The sequence below is a fragment of the Mustelus asterias genome, chromosome 3, assembly GCF_964213995.1.
Source record: "Mustelus asterias chromosome 3, sMusAst1.hap1.1, whole genome shotgun sequence".
In the NCBI taxonomy this organism is placed as follows: domain Eukaryota; kingdom Metazoa; phylum Chordata; class Chondrichthyes; order Carcharhiniformes; family Triakidae; genus Mustelus; species Mustelus asterias.
In genome coordinates this window covers 70,607,914-70,621,981 of record NC_135803.1, presented here as the reverse complement: position 1 = coordinate 70,621,981, position 14,068 = coordinate 70,607,914, and the positions used below count along the sequence as shown (strand labels likewise).

Here is a 14,068-nt window from a genome sequence, read left to right as displayed (position 1 = left end):
TCCAAGGGAACCAATGGAATGTAACAGGGTGCATCATCATGCTAACGCTAACTTGACTTAAAACTGGAATATCATTGGACTAACTCTTCAGCTTCACACCAGTATTGCCTAAGTGAATAAAAGCAAATTACTGCGGATGCTGGAATCTGAAACCAAAAGAGAAAATGCTGGAAAATCTCAGCAGGTCTGGCACCATCTGTAAGGAGAGAAAAGAGCTGACATTTCAAGTCCAGACAACCCTTTGTCAAAGCTTTCTCTTTTGATTGCCTAAGTGAATGCGAGTTGGGGATTTCTTGTGCTCTCCTTCTGAGATACAACAGCTGTATCAACCATGAGAGTAAATTCTGAATCTCCAGCTTTCAACTCTACTGTGGGCACTGGAATCATACCTTCAGCCAGATTATTCTCATCATCCATAAAATAGAGGATTGCATGTCCTAACAGACATTAAAGATATTTCTGATGTTGGAAGGAGGTTTTGATAACATAATAAATGATATTTTATGGGCCAATGGTGATGACGTGGTAATGTCAGTGGATTAGTAATCCAGAGGCCCAGGCTAATGCCCTGGGGACACCGGTTCAAATTTCACCAGTTGGTGAAATTTAAATTCAGTTAATAAATCTGGAATTGAAAGCTAGTTTCAGTAATGATGACCATGATACTGTCATTGATTGTTGTACAAATCTATCTACTTCACTAAAGTCCTTTAGAGAAGGAAATGTGCCAACCTTACCAGACCCATAGCAATCCGATTGGTTCTTAACTGCTCTCTGAAATGGTCTAGGAATGGCCATAAGAAAACAAATATTGACTTTACCAGCAATTTCCACATCCAATCAAAGAATAAATAGAACTCATAGGATCATGGGATCTAAGGCAAGTTGGCAAATTGGATCCAAGATTGGCTTGTTAATAGGAGGTAAAGGGTCATGGTGAAGGTTTTCCTTTCTGATTGGGAGCCTGTGACCAGTGGTGTACCACAGGGATTGGTGCTGGGACCTTTGCCATTTGTTATATACATGAATGACTTGGATGTGAATGTAGAAGGAATAATTAGTAAGTTTGCAGATGACAGAAAAAATTGTGGCATTGTTAATAGTGAGGAGGATAGTCTTAGGCTACAGACTGATATTGATCAGTTGGTGTTACAGGACTGTTACAATGGTTTTCTTGTTGTATTTAAAACTATCATTCCTCTCAAGTAGCCAGACAATGTCACAGAGTGGTTTAAGATGATTTATTAAAGAAGACTATAGCTATAGGACTCCAAATGAAATCATTCAAACCATTCAGAGAGAAAAATTTAGAAATATATAGGCAATTAAAGTCTCAGCTTCGATTACATGTAATTAGCATATACCAATAAAAGAATAGGTGTTAACTCCATCCAATCATAAAAGTTTACATCATATAAAAGTACAGTTTTTTAAAAAACCAATCACAATCACTTGCTTAATTATAATATCCAATTGACAAAGGGTTTTTACTTGCCTCAGTTGAGTGTCGTTTTCCCCCATCTTTTAGACATTCCAACTGTGTCGAGATATTAGAACATGGATCACTCCCTTGTCAAATTAAATGCCTTTTCCCAACATAGTATCTTTAGTATGGGTATTAATCCCTCTCAGATGGTAAATTGGACAGAGCAATGACAGATGGAATCTAATCCTGAAAAGTGTGAGATGATGCATTTTGGGAGGTCCAATAAGGGCAGAATATGCACAATAATGGTAGGTCGCTAGGAAGGATGAGGGACAAAGGGACTCTAATGTTCAAGTCCCTGAAGGTGACAGCACATGGTAGTGAAGAAGACACATGGGTGGTGAAGAAGGCACACGGAATGCTTGCCTTCTTTAGTGAGGCATAGAATATAGGAACAGGGAGGTCTTGGTACAACTTTATAAAACATTAGTTAGGCCACAGATGGAGTATTGTGTGCAATTCTGGCTCCCACACTATCGGAAAGACGTGATTGCACTGGAGAGGGCGCAGAGGAGTTTCACCAGAATGTTGCCTGGGATGGTGGGTGGCACGGTGGCACAGTGGTTAGCACTGCTGCCTCACAGCTCCAGGGACCCAGGTTTGCACATTCAACCCATGTCTGCATGGGTTTCCTCCTGATGTGGAGATGCCAGCGTTGGACTAGGGTAAACACAGTAAGGAGTCTAACAACACCATGGCAGAAGTGTCTTTATATGCCCTGTTTGTGAACAGAACTCCCACTCACCTGATGAAGGAGCAGCGCTCCGAAAGCTAGTGGCATTTGCTACCAAATAAACCTGTTGGACTTTAACCTGGTGTTGTTAGACTCCTTACTGGGTTTCCTCCCACAGTCCAAAGATGTGCAGGTTAGTTTCATTGACTATGGAAATTGCCCCTTCATGTCCCAAAATGTTTAGATTGGATGGATTAGCTATGGTAAATGTGTTGGGTTACAGGGATATGGTGGGGTAGAGGGCCTAGGTAAAATAGTCTGTCAGAGAGTTGGTACAGACTCGATGGGCCAAATAGCCTTTTCTGCACTTTTGGGATTATATGATTCTATGGAAAGTTTCAGTTATAAGAGACTAGGGTTTGTTTTCCCTGGAGCAGAGGAGGCCAAGGTGGGGTCTGATAGAGGTATACAAAATTATGAGAGGCATAGGTAGGGTAGATCATAAGAATCTGTTACCCATGGCAGAGGTGTCTAAGACCAGAGGGCATAGGTTTGAGGTGAGGAGTAAATGGTTTTGAAGGGATCTGAGGAAACATTTTTTCACCAGAGGATGGTGGAAATATGGAACACGCTGCCTGAGAGGGTGGTGGAGGCAGGTACTCTCACAACATTTAATAAGTATCTGGGCGAGCACTTAAATTGCCAAGGCATAGTGAGCTATGGACCAAGTGCTGGTAAATGGGATCTGTATAGATTGGTATTTGATGGTCGGCATAGACATGGTGGGCCAAAAGGCCTGTTTCTGTGCTGTATGACTCTATGAAACCCAAGTACACTGGTCAGGACTAAACCTCAAATTCAAGATTATTAACAGTTCCTGTCAATTCTTGTGCACCTTTCCAAGCCTGTCTGTAGAAAGAGTTTTTTTTTGTGGCATCCAAGAATGCAGTACGAAAAAGTCACCCTTACTCTTTCTTTCTTCTTACACGCCTCACACTCTCCCCACCTGTTGCTTTGGATGTGTAAAATGACATAGTATTAAGACAACAGAACAGCTATTGAATCTAGTTTTGTAGAATCCTACCAGGTTCCTTGTTATCATAAGGATCATTTATGTTTCCTTTGGTGCTCCAACTGGACACTCAACCTGATCTCACTCACAGAAAATTGGGGTCAAAGGCCAGGAATCTTCCTCTCCTGTCTCTTTTTAAAATTCTTTCGTGGGACATGAGCATCGCTGACTGGTCAGCATTTATTGCCCATCCCTAGTTGCGTGAGGGCAGTTGAGAATCAACCACATTGCTGTGGCTCCGGAGTCACATGTAGACCAGACCAGGTAAGGATGGCAGAGTTCCTTCGCTAAAGGATGTTAGTGAACCAGATGGGGTTTTTGGACAATCGACAATGGTTTCACGGTCATCAGTAGATTCTTAATTCCAGATATATTTTATTGATCTAAAATTCCACCATCTGCTGTGGAAAGATTCGAACCTGGGTCCTCAGAACATTAGCTGAGTTTCTGGATTAATAATCTGGCGATAATTACCTCCCCTGAATCTTGATCTTACCCAAGCTACAAGCCCAATAATGTAGGTTTGTGGATGTTCAGGAAATCCCCACCCCCGTTCTCTCTTTGCCAGGCCGGGAATTGAGTATTCCCCAGGCCCAAGAGAAAATTTCACAATTGTGTTTCCCCTATAGAAGAACCCCCTTTATTTGGCGTTTTCTTTTGGGGAAGATTAGAAAAGGAATAATGGGGATGCCTGGCAGGTTAGGCTACACCAATCTGCCACTAGTCCATACAGCAGAATCCACAGCCTGAGGCACACACAATTTCAAGCGAGCATCAATTTAAACATGACCACACAAGCATTATGCCATGCACTCCTTGCTGATCTGCAACCAAAGTCTTCAACTGACGCACAACTGCCAGAGGTTTTGAAGGTCCTTAGCCTTTGGGTTTGGGGTGTATTCCAGGCTCTCATTCCAGCAAACCAACCCATCTCATTCCTCAAGTGAAATGACAGTAGCATGGGAGGACTGTACAATTCTACAGGTTAGAGGGATCCCAGAGTTAAAGGCTGCACCATCTATGTGCACGCTCACATATGGCACTCCCTACATGAACAGTTCTGCGCATTTGTAATCCCCTCCACTAAGCCATCCCAGGCACCTGTCACAATGCATTCAATCTGAGATCCTCCGCCAGACAAGCAATATTTGATCCATGGGTCAATTACCAGGTTGGTATCTAGGTAGTCAAGGCCATTATCTGATTTTTTTAAAATTTGATTTATTATTCTCACATGTATTGGTATACAGTGAAAAGTATTGTTTCTTATGCGCTATACAAAGCATACCGTTCATAGAGAAGAGGAGAGGGTGCAGAATGTACTGTTACAGTCATAGCTAGGGTGTAGAGAAAAATGAAGTTAATATAAGATACATCCATTCAAAACTGTGATGGCAGCAGGGAAGAAGCTGTTCTTGAGTTGGTTGGCATATGACCTCAGACTTTTGTATCTTTTTCCAGACGAAGGCGGAAGAGCGTACATCCGGGGTGCATGGGGTCCTTGATTATGCTGGCTGCTTTTCCAAGGCAGCAGGAAGTGTAGACAGTATCAATGGATGGGAAGATGGTTTGCGTGATGGACTGGGCTTCATTCACAACCCTTTCTTGTGGTCTTGGACAGAACAGAAGCCATATCAAGCTGTGATACAACCAGAAAGTATGCTTTCTCTGGTGCATCTGTAAAGGTTGGTGAGAGTCATAGTGGACGTGCCTAATTTCCTTAGCCTTCTGAGAAAGTAGAGGCATTGGTGGGCTGTCTTAACTATAGCATCAGCGTGGAGCAACCAAGACAGGTTGTTGGTGATCTGGGCACCTAGAAACTTGAAGCTCTCAGACATTTCCACTTCATCTCTATTGATGTAGACAGGGGCATGTCCTTTCACAATGCTTCCTGAAATCAATGACTATCTCCTTCATTTTACTGACATTGAGGGAGAGATAATTGTCGTTGCATCAGTTCACCAGATTCTCTAACTCTTTCCAGGCTCATGACACCTTAGAACATCTGGCAACTATCTCTAGTGTGTCTAAAGGTTGAGGAGGGAGGGGGGAAGAGAGGGGAAAGTGAAGGAGGAAAGGGAGAGAAAGATTATTCCAGTACGCATAGGGTCATTTCAAAGATTTGGGCCAGAATTCTCTGACTTCACCTGTAGTTGGAATTCTCCCATCTCTCTGCATTGAATGCAGATTTGGCTGAGTGCCAAATTCTCCGTTCTCACTGGCAATGGCAACGGGGTATGTGAAACTGGAGAATTCCAGCCTTAGTGATTTTATCAGTGTATGTAACAAATATTACACAGAATAATTTCACCACAGGAGAAGAAGGTTAAGCAGGATTTCGATTTACTAATTTGTTCATTTAGATACTCCTAACAGCTCAAGGCTTTAAAAGATTTTCAGCATTTTCTGTTTATATTTCCTTAGAGCTCCTCCAACTGAGTGGTTGTAAGTGACAGTAATGCTAACACACAGAAACTGGGGATTCCTGCCAAACTTCCAGCAAAATTGCAGTACTGGAGCAGAAGTAATCCCAAGAAAATTCCCAGCAAGGACTCTACCCTCTACTCCACTCATCCAATCTCATCAGACCATGGGCAATCTATCCTATCTCAGTCCTAATATCTCAGTCTATTGCTATCAGTAAATTGAATCCCAGTCACAGATATTTATCTATCTGACCATCTGTCAAGGTGCTAAATGACTTCACCTCAACTTTTGCTGTTTTTAGTCAAAAATGATTTAGGCCTTAACAGCTACCCTCCGCCACTGTAACCTTAGGAAAGCAGCCCTCCAGGATTGTCAAGGGAAGAAAGATTAATCTACTGGACAACACTGCCAGCAACCAGAGAGAACAAAAATCACTCAAGCATTTTTTTTTAAACCAAAGCTCTTTTTCCATTTCCGTTGAACACTTTAATTTAGCAGCTTTAAAAATATTGAAGGTGTGGGACAAAAGTGTGGCTGTTTGGGCAGGGAGATTGGAGCCAGGAGGCAGTGCAACAAGAGGCAGTTGATAGAATCATAGAAGGTTACAGCACAGAAGGAGGTCATTTGGCCTAATGTGTCCATACAGACCCTGTGTAAGAGGTATTCAGTTAGTTCCACTTTTTCACCCTTCCCCTAAAGCAGTGCAAAAATCTTTTCTCTTGAGGTAATTATTCAGTTCCTTTTTTCACAACCAGGGTTGACAATTCGTAACTGAGGTGGAGAGGATCTCCACATAGCATCAAATGCTTGTGTGTCAGACCCAATCAAAATCCCCAGGGCTACCTATGCCTGTGTCAGCAAAAGTGGGAGGACCCACCAGTGGCAACCCCAGAAGCAGAGGCAGAAAAGTGGATGCAAGAGGTTCTTACTCCTTTGGCCTGAAGAAGGTGCCCCTGCAACCCCCCTCACCCTGTCCCCATCAGGTGCAACTGGCTCCCACCCCACAAGAGTGTCCCAGGCGTCTTAAACACAGTGCAGGTTCAAGATTCTCAAGAGCATTTTTCAAAGTCCAGGGTTTGTTTATTTTTTTTGTTGCTGCGGTTCCAGGTTCCCTCCACTCACATTGTCTGTATCTTTAAATAAAGCTGTAAAGATTTGCATTCTAATCAGTATTCTGTAACTTGATTTTGTGTCTCTGTATGCTCTGTTTGAGAGCAGATATCCACTCCATCTGACGAAGGAGCAGCGTTCCGAAAGCTAATGGCATTTACTACCAAATAAACCTGTTGGACTTTAACCTGGTGTTGTTAAAACTCTTACTATGTTCCAGGTTCAGCCAGGAGATGGTGCTAGTTTTCAATGTCTGGTTATCATGGCGATAAAAATATTCTCCTATTTGTAGATCAATTTGAAATAAAGGAAAACAGCTCAATGTTGCTACATTAAATGGATGGGAGAGTAAGTCCCTCCCCCCACCCCACCACACATCCCATGTTAAATTTGATTTGATTCTCCCCTTAAAAAATTGTGTCGTACTGCTTCCACACAATATTTGTCCAGTTTCTCACTATTTTATGTTGAATTTCTAAAGGGGATTTCCATTTCAAGGTGGACACTTGACTCTGAAATATCTGTTAAAGTAGTTGGGAAGATGCAGTTTAATGTGCTGGCACTATAGGAGAGATGGGATTATTTTACTGAAGGTAAAGGAACGTAACACAGCTAAGAAAGGATATTGCTACCAGTTATTTACTCATCAACACTCTTCATAGGGGCACTCTGCAGGGGCACCTTCTTCATAATAAGGGTACTGTGTAAGTGCGTCCTTTTGATGTGGAGTACTCTTGCCTTGTTTGGAGACCTCTTTTTAGGTCAAACCAAACCAAGTAAACAAACTCAGATTAAATCAGGACAAAGTAAAAGGGGCAGCTCCCCAAAAAGGAGGGGGAACAGCCCGAACAGAAATCAAAATACAAAGGAAACTTAAAAACATCAAATTAAAATGTGATTATTAGGGTCAATAATGCACCCCAACCCCTGCGGTGCCCAGCGGGCGCGGAAAGCGTCAACCTCGCCCGTGGACACCGCATGCTCCCTCTCGAGATAAGCTGTAACTGAATGACTGCTTGAAACGAATGCTCCAGAGATAACAGGCCGCAACACTATTGGTTTCTTTCCAGGTTGCCAAGGGATCATTTATATTGAATAACTCACTTTCTTCCCATGTCCTCGCTGAACACTGAAATCAAATTTAATAAGCACAACTAGTGATCAAAGTCACGTTGGGTGGCAGACATATTGGAGGGTGAGCAAGACCGTGTAACTACAGCCCTTTAACTTCATTGAATACCAGGCCTCCTGGTAGCCTCTTCAGAAAAAAATCTCTCAGACTAAAGTAGGTGAAGCTGCTAATAACAAGCATGTACAGTCCATCGTCTTGCTTTGGACAGTGGGTTACATCCCTTTCTTTTCAACTAACTGTTCACTGTATGAACCATGCTGTGCTGTGCAGGCAGTGTCCTCAACAGGGTGCATAGACCAGGAAGTGTGTTTCACTAGGTGTTGCTATCTGGAAACAGTTCAGTCCATCTGGATGTGTCAATGAAAATGGAGCAAGACCCATGATAAAGCCAGGTGCGCGGCAGGAAGCCTTCGATAGTCCACACGTCTTTAGCACAATCGTACACCTCCAACTCCACACTGTAGTCTCCTTCCATCCCCTTCCAGTGACCACCTGTAACGTAGATCTTCCCAGCAATCACCACCATGCCCCCATTCTCATGCAACTTATGGAGCAGCTGGACCTGAAAGAGGAGAACCAAACAATGCATCATGGGACATCTGTGCAATAGATTGTGGAACATCAGTGCAATGGATCGTACAGTACCAGTTGGAATACAAGAATGAACCATGGGATAGCAGTCGTGAATCATGGGTTGTGCTGATCTTCGTATACTTGCACTTCACTCATGTTTCTGTGTTATAAGTGCTAGTAAATGGGATTAGTGTGGATTAGTATTTGATGGTCAGCATAGACATGGTGGGTTGAAGGGCCTGTTTCTGTGCTGTCTGACTATCTATGTATCAGTGATGCTAGGATGTGGTGTGACTGTCTTTTCGATAAAGTGCATATTAGTTCATTCAATCAGATTGCAGGATGATCCAAGTTTGTTGGTTGTGGACTTTCTACATTCTGGTACATTGTCAGTGCAGACTCGATGGGGTGAATGGCTTCCTTCTGCACTGTAGGGATTCTATAATTCTATGAAACCCATATGGCACAACCTGGTAGACAAGGACAGCAGGTGCATGGGAACACTGCCACTTGCAGGGTCTCCTTCAAGCCACACACCATCCTGACTTGGAAATACTTTGCTGTTCCTTTACTGTCGCTGGGTAAACCCTTGAACTCCTTTCCTAACAGCACTCCGAGTGTAACTACACCAGAAAGACTGCAGCAGCTCATCACCACCTTCTCAAGGGCAGTAACTTTGCATTGGTACTTCCCAATAACATTTTTTTAAAAATGGCAATATCCAGAACTGGTTTGATTGGTCGGAGAACAAGTCTTCAAAATAACTTTTCAACAAATGAACTCCCTCTTATCAAAAACAAAAATTGTTTTATCTGCCTTGAAAATGGAAGTTGAGAACGATGCAGCAGAAAAAAAAACAAGATTGCTTAATCTCTGAATTTACAAATGGAGGAAAGATGAATCACGTGATTTAGTTAAAAAAGTTAAATTAAACCTGCTGCAACAAAAGTATAGTGGAGCAGGAGGAAGAAGGTTAATGTTCTGTGTAGGTAGATGTCATAGCTTAAACTTTCTGAGTACAAGCTGATTGTGAAGAATCTCACTGCCAGTGCAAATCAGAACATCTACGTATAAACATATGATTAAGAGCAGGAATAGACTATTCAGTCCCTATAGCCAGCCTCATCGTTCAATAAGATGTGGCCACAATTCCACATTCCAGCTCCTCCAATAGTCTTTGACCCCCTCACTAGTTAAGAATCTATCTACCTTTGCCTTCAAAATATTCATTGACCCTGCTCCACCGGGGAAGAGGCTTCCAAAGATTCATGATATTCTGAGAGAAAACATTTCTTCTCTCCGCCTTAAACGGGAGCCTTATTTTTAAACTGTGTCCCTTAGTTCTAGCCTCTATCACAGGGATTTAAAAAATCCTACCAGCATCCACCCTATCAAGGTTGCAGGCTGCTTTAAGAGCTGATCACACAATTTGATGGTGATGTAGTTTGGGTGGATGTTCAGGCTGCTGTACTTTACTTTCAGTTTTGTATTCTGCACTGCAGAGAGCAGCTCTTCAATAAACCTGTTATGTTGTTGTTTGAATCAACATGTGCAAACCACAGCTTTTCTTTTTAAGTAAAATCCACAGCCCCAACATAGCTAGGACATTACAGTTTTCAACTCAAGGTGATGCTAAACCAGTGCCTACAAAAATTCCACATATTCATGCCAGGCAGACACTTTTCTCTAATGCCATCCAAAGCTGATCAGCAACTTGAGTCGAGATGTAGGGAGCCACAGGTCTTTTGGGGTTTTGTCACCTACTGATTTTGCCAATGCAAAATTATAAAATTATCATGCTTGTTTTAAAATCCCTCCATGGTTTTGCCCCTCACTACCTCTGTAATCTCCCCCATGCGAACAACTCTGAGTTCTCTGAACATCTAGTTTTTGGCTTCTTGCACATCCCTTGTTTTGACTACTTCAACTGCCAATTAAAGCCCAAAAATTTGGAATTCTCTCCCTAAACCTTACACAGCAAGGTATGAGTTAATGATATTTATAACCTTCTTTCATAGGATGCCACACTTGGTAAAATGCTGTCAATCACTCACACCTCATGTTATACAACATGATGAGAGTATCCTAAGTGTGAAGCTGAAACTTTGTGTTCACAAGGACTGTACAGTGGTCACTCCTACTGATACTGTCATGGGCTGATGCATCTGCGGCAGACATGTTGGTGAAGATGAGGTCAAGTAGGTTTTTGCCTCTTGTCAATCCATCTCCACATTCTGAAGACTTAGTCTCGCAACTATGTCATTTAGGACCCAGCCAGCTCAGCTAGTGGTGCTACCAAGCCACTCTTATGATTGATATTGAAGTCCTCCTCCTCATGTGCCCAACTACTCTCAGCTTCCTCTAAGTGAGGAATATGGAAGGGTACTGAGGAGACTTAGTGGAGGCGAGGTGCGGTGGCCACTCCTCCCTCTATTCAACTGTGCTGCCACCTCTGCTGGATCTGTCCTGTAGGTGGGACAGGACATACCTAGGGATGGTGATGGTGGTGTCTGGGACATTTTAAGTTTGGTTCCGTGAGTATGACTGTCAGGCTTGCTTGACTGGTCTAAGAGACAGCTCTCCCAGATGTTAGTAAGGAGGACTTTGCAAGATTGACAGGGCTGGGTTTGTCGTTGTCACTTCTGCTGCCTGAGTTGATACAGTAAGAAGTTTAACAATACCAGGTTAAAGTCCAACAGGTTAAAGTCCAACAGGTCCAACAGATAATGTGGGACTTTAACCTGGTGTTGTTAAACTTCTTACTGTGTTTACCCCAGTCCAACGCCGGCATCTCCACAGCCTGGGTTGATGCCAGGTCGTCTGCCTGGTTTCATTTATTTTTCTTTTTAGGCTTTCTAGCAGTTTTGTTCTACTGAATGGCTTGCTAGGCCATGTCAGAGGGCATCTGCAACTCAGCCATAGCGTTGTAGGTCTGGAGTCCCATATAGGCCAGACGAAGTGAGTATGGCAGATTTAAGGAGATTCGTGAACCAGATGGGTTTTTACAACAATTGACAATGGTTTCATGGTCACCAACACTGAGACTAACTTTTAATTCAAGCGTCAATAATTGAATTTAAATTCCACCAGCTGCTGTGTTCCCACAGCATTAGCCTGAGTCTATAGATTGGATTACCAATCCAGTGAAATTACCCTATTTTGGATTAAAACAATTAACCAATTAAAATAAATCAAACAAATTGAGGGACAAATTAAAGGGGCAGCCCCTTAAAGGATACTGCCTTAAACAAAAATTAGAAGTGAACACAACAGGAGCCATGATTGTGAGATTACCCCTACACCACTTCCCCAACTGATAATGTATCAATTCATCCAGATATCTATTGATAATGCTGAATAATTGTTGTTCAAACCTGAAAAAATAACAACTCCAAGACAGATTGATTCATATGTAGAATAATGAACTAATCCCATGCTTTTTTTTCTTCTATACTCCATACATTTTAAGCTCAACTAAACCTCTCCTTCCCATGTCCTAACTTGCACTAGGGGTGTCACCGTGGTATTGTCATAGGATTAGTAGGGCAATTTTTTGTGGACCCGGGTTCAAATCCTGCCACTGCTGATGGTGGAATTTGAATTCAATAAAAAATCTGGAATTAAAAGTCTAATGTTGACCATTAAACCATTGTTAATTGTTGTTCTGCTGCTGGCAATGGGATTTCTCATTGATTCCACCCCATGTTGCTGGGAAGATCCCACTGGTATGAATTCTAAGCTCTTGAATTCCCTTTCTTAGCCCTCTCCCCTCTTTAAGACACTCCTTAAAACCCACCTTTCTGACCAAGATTTTGGTTACTGGTCCTAATACCTCTCCCTCCTAATATCTGTGGTTCGATGTTAAATTTTGTCTGATTGTGCTCACGTCCCAACTTCTCAACTCCTACCTTCTGCCACATGTTGGCTTCTGAATCATATGCATAAACCTTCTTCGTGTTGTCTCCAATTAAGTAAATCATTCCATCGAGGGACACGCACCGGGGAGCAGAGAGGTATTTGGGAATGAAGGGAGAGGCAATAACACTCCAGTTATCTGCAGAAACCAAGTGAAAAAGAGGAGAGGGTTAGAGAGAAGGGCCTGTCATTTTGATCACCTGAATCTAAACTCCAAAAGCTTGAAGTGTGCTATCCAAAGTAACATTGTCTTGGAAGGAAGGTAAATGGGTTGTGCCACAATCTGAGCAACACGGAGAAATTCAAGATATCACTAAGTGCTGGTGGTTGGCTGGGTCCACAGTGATCTCCAATAACAGTATTTCTGAGCACGTTGAGGTTATTGTGATCTATTCTGGTGATTAATCAATACTTGAGAAAATTGAAACAAATCTGAGAAACATATAGCAGCAGAATAATGGAAACACAACTTTGGTAATAGGGAAATTAGATATTCAGTTCTGTACAAGAGAATATGGTTGAGTTGTACACAATTTTACAGCATGGGTTGTGAATCCAGCAATCAGATGTTGTATTGGTATTTTGTTCTTAAATGCCACAGCTGTGTTGCACTAACAATAGTTTCCCAGTAAGCTTACAGAATCTTAACACTAAATTAGAAACAGCAACTTTAGAATAAGGTTCTGTTTTTCTGCCATATCTAATTTCTGTGTCATCTACTTGTACAACCTTCAGCTTTGGTGCTGTCCATCAGCTATCAGATCAGGTGTGGAAATGGTGCTCCCTCAATTGCTCCTCTCTCTCTGCTTCCTGGAGAACTGGAGAGAGACAAGGCAATATTGGGCACTTCTCTCCCAATTTATCCATCCTCCAGGATCTGATCTACAGCAATATCCACTTTGTTAAACTAATTCCAAATAAAGGCAAATCCTCAAGAAACAACAGAATGAACAGAATATGAGAAACAGCAGGAAGAACAGAGTCTGAGAAACAATAGAAGAGGAACAGTGTGAGAAAAAAAAGGAAATATAGAGTAAAGAAAGAAATGAGGAAAAGTGTAAGGAACGGATGGGGTAAGAGATGAGGGATAAAGTGGAAACTGGAGTGGAAGAGCAATGGGAAAGGAAGCAAGGAGACAAAACAAATGGAGAAAGTAGGAATGGAATGGGAATGAAGAGGCAATGGGTTAAGTATAAAATTATGGTGCAATATACGTACAGATCAGATAAAGCAGCAGGTCATTAAATAGAGTGTATCAATTAAAGACAGTCATGAAATACAACATTGCACTGCAGTCTCCTTTCTTTCTTGTGAGTTGAACTGGCACCTACCTATTACAGGATTGTAACACTGCAGAGTGAGAACATTATACTTGGCTGCACACGAACCAATCACGTAGAGCTTGCCCACACATCCTGTGACAGTGAAGTTAGTGACGTACTTCACTGTGGGACCTATCAAGGCCCAGCTATCATTATATGGGTCATAATGTTCCACTTCCACAACATCTAAAGTGGTACCTGTAATTCAGAAAATGTCAAATTTTAATACAGGATTGCACGGCCTGATCCCTTCCACTGCATTAGGATATTTTATATCGCTATCAAAGGCAACCAGGTTGCAGTAGTTTCCTGCATTCCTTCCTGACTTCTCTGTCAACTGAGGAATGACCCACCAATT

At 42.2% G+C, this 14,068-nt stretch overlaps 1 protein-coding gene across 4 annotated transcripts in view; it reads right to left on the bottom strand.

Annotated features, from left to right (window-relative positions):
• Positions 1-1,226: 1,226 nt before the first annotated feature.
• The window catches only part of klhl30 (kelch-like family member 30), a 58,900-nt gene continuing 46,058 nt past the window's right edge, over positions 1,227-14,068 (bottom strand). For 3 of the 4 annotated variants that reach the window (XM_078209154.1, XM_078209152.1, XM_078209153.1), the window contains exons 6-8: positions 13,720-13,908; positions 12,382-12,527; positions 1,227-8,462 (exon numbers count right to left, since the gene is read on the bottom strand). In XM_078209154.1, coding sequence (XP_078065280.1) covers positions 8,214-8,462; positions 12,382-12,527; positions 13,720-13,908 — 584 coding nt within the window. In that variant the 3' untranslated portion in view covers positions 1,227-8,213. The remainder of the gene's footprint in view (positions 8,463-12,381; positions 12,528-13,719; positions 13,909-14,068) is intronic. The other variant, XR_013497437.1, reaches the window with a different exon arrangement.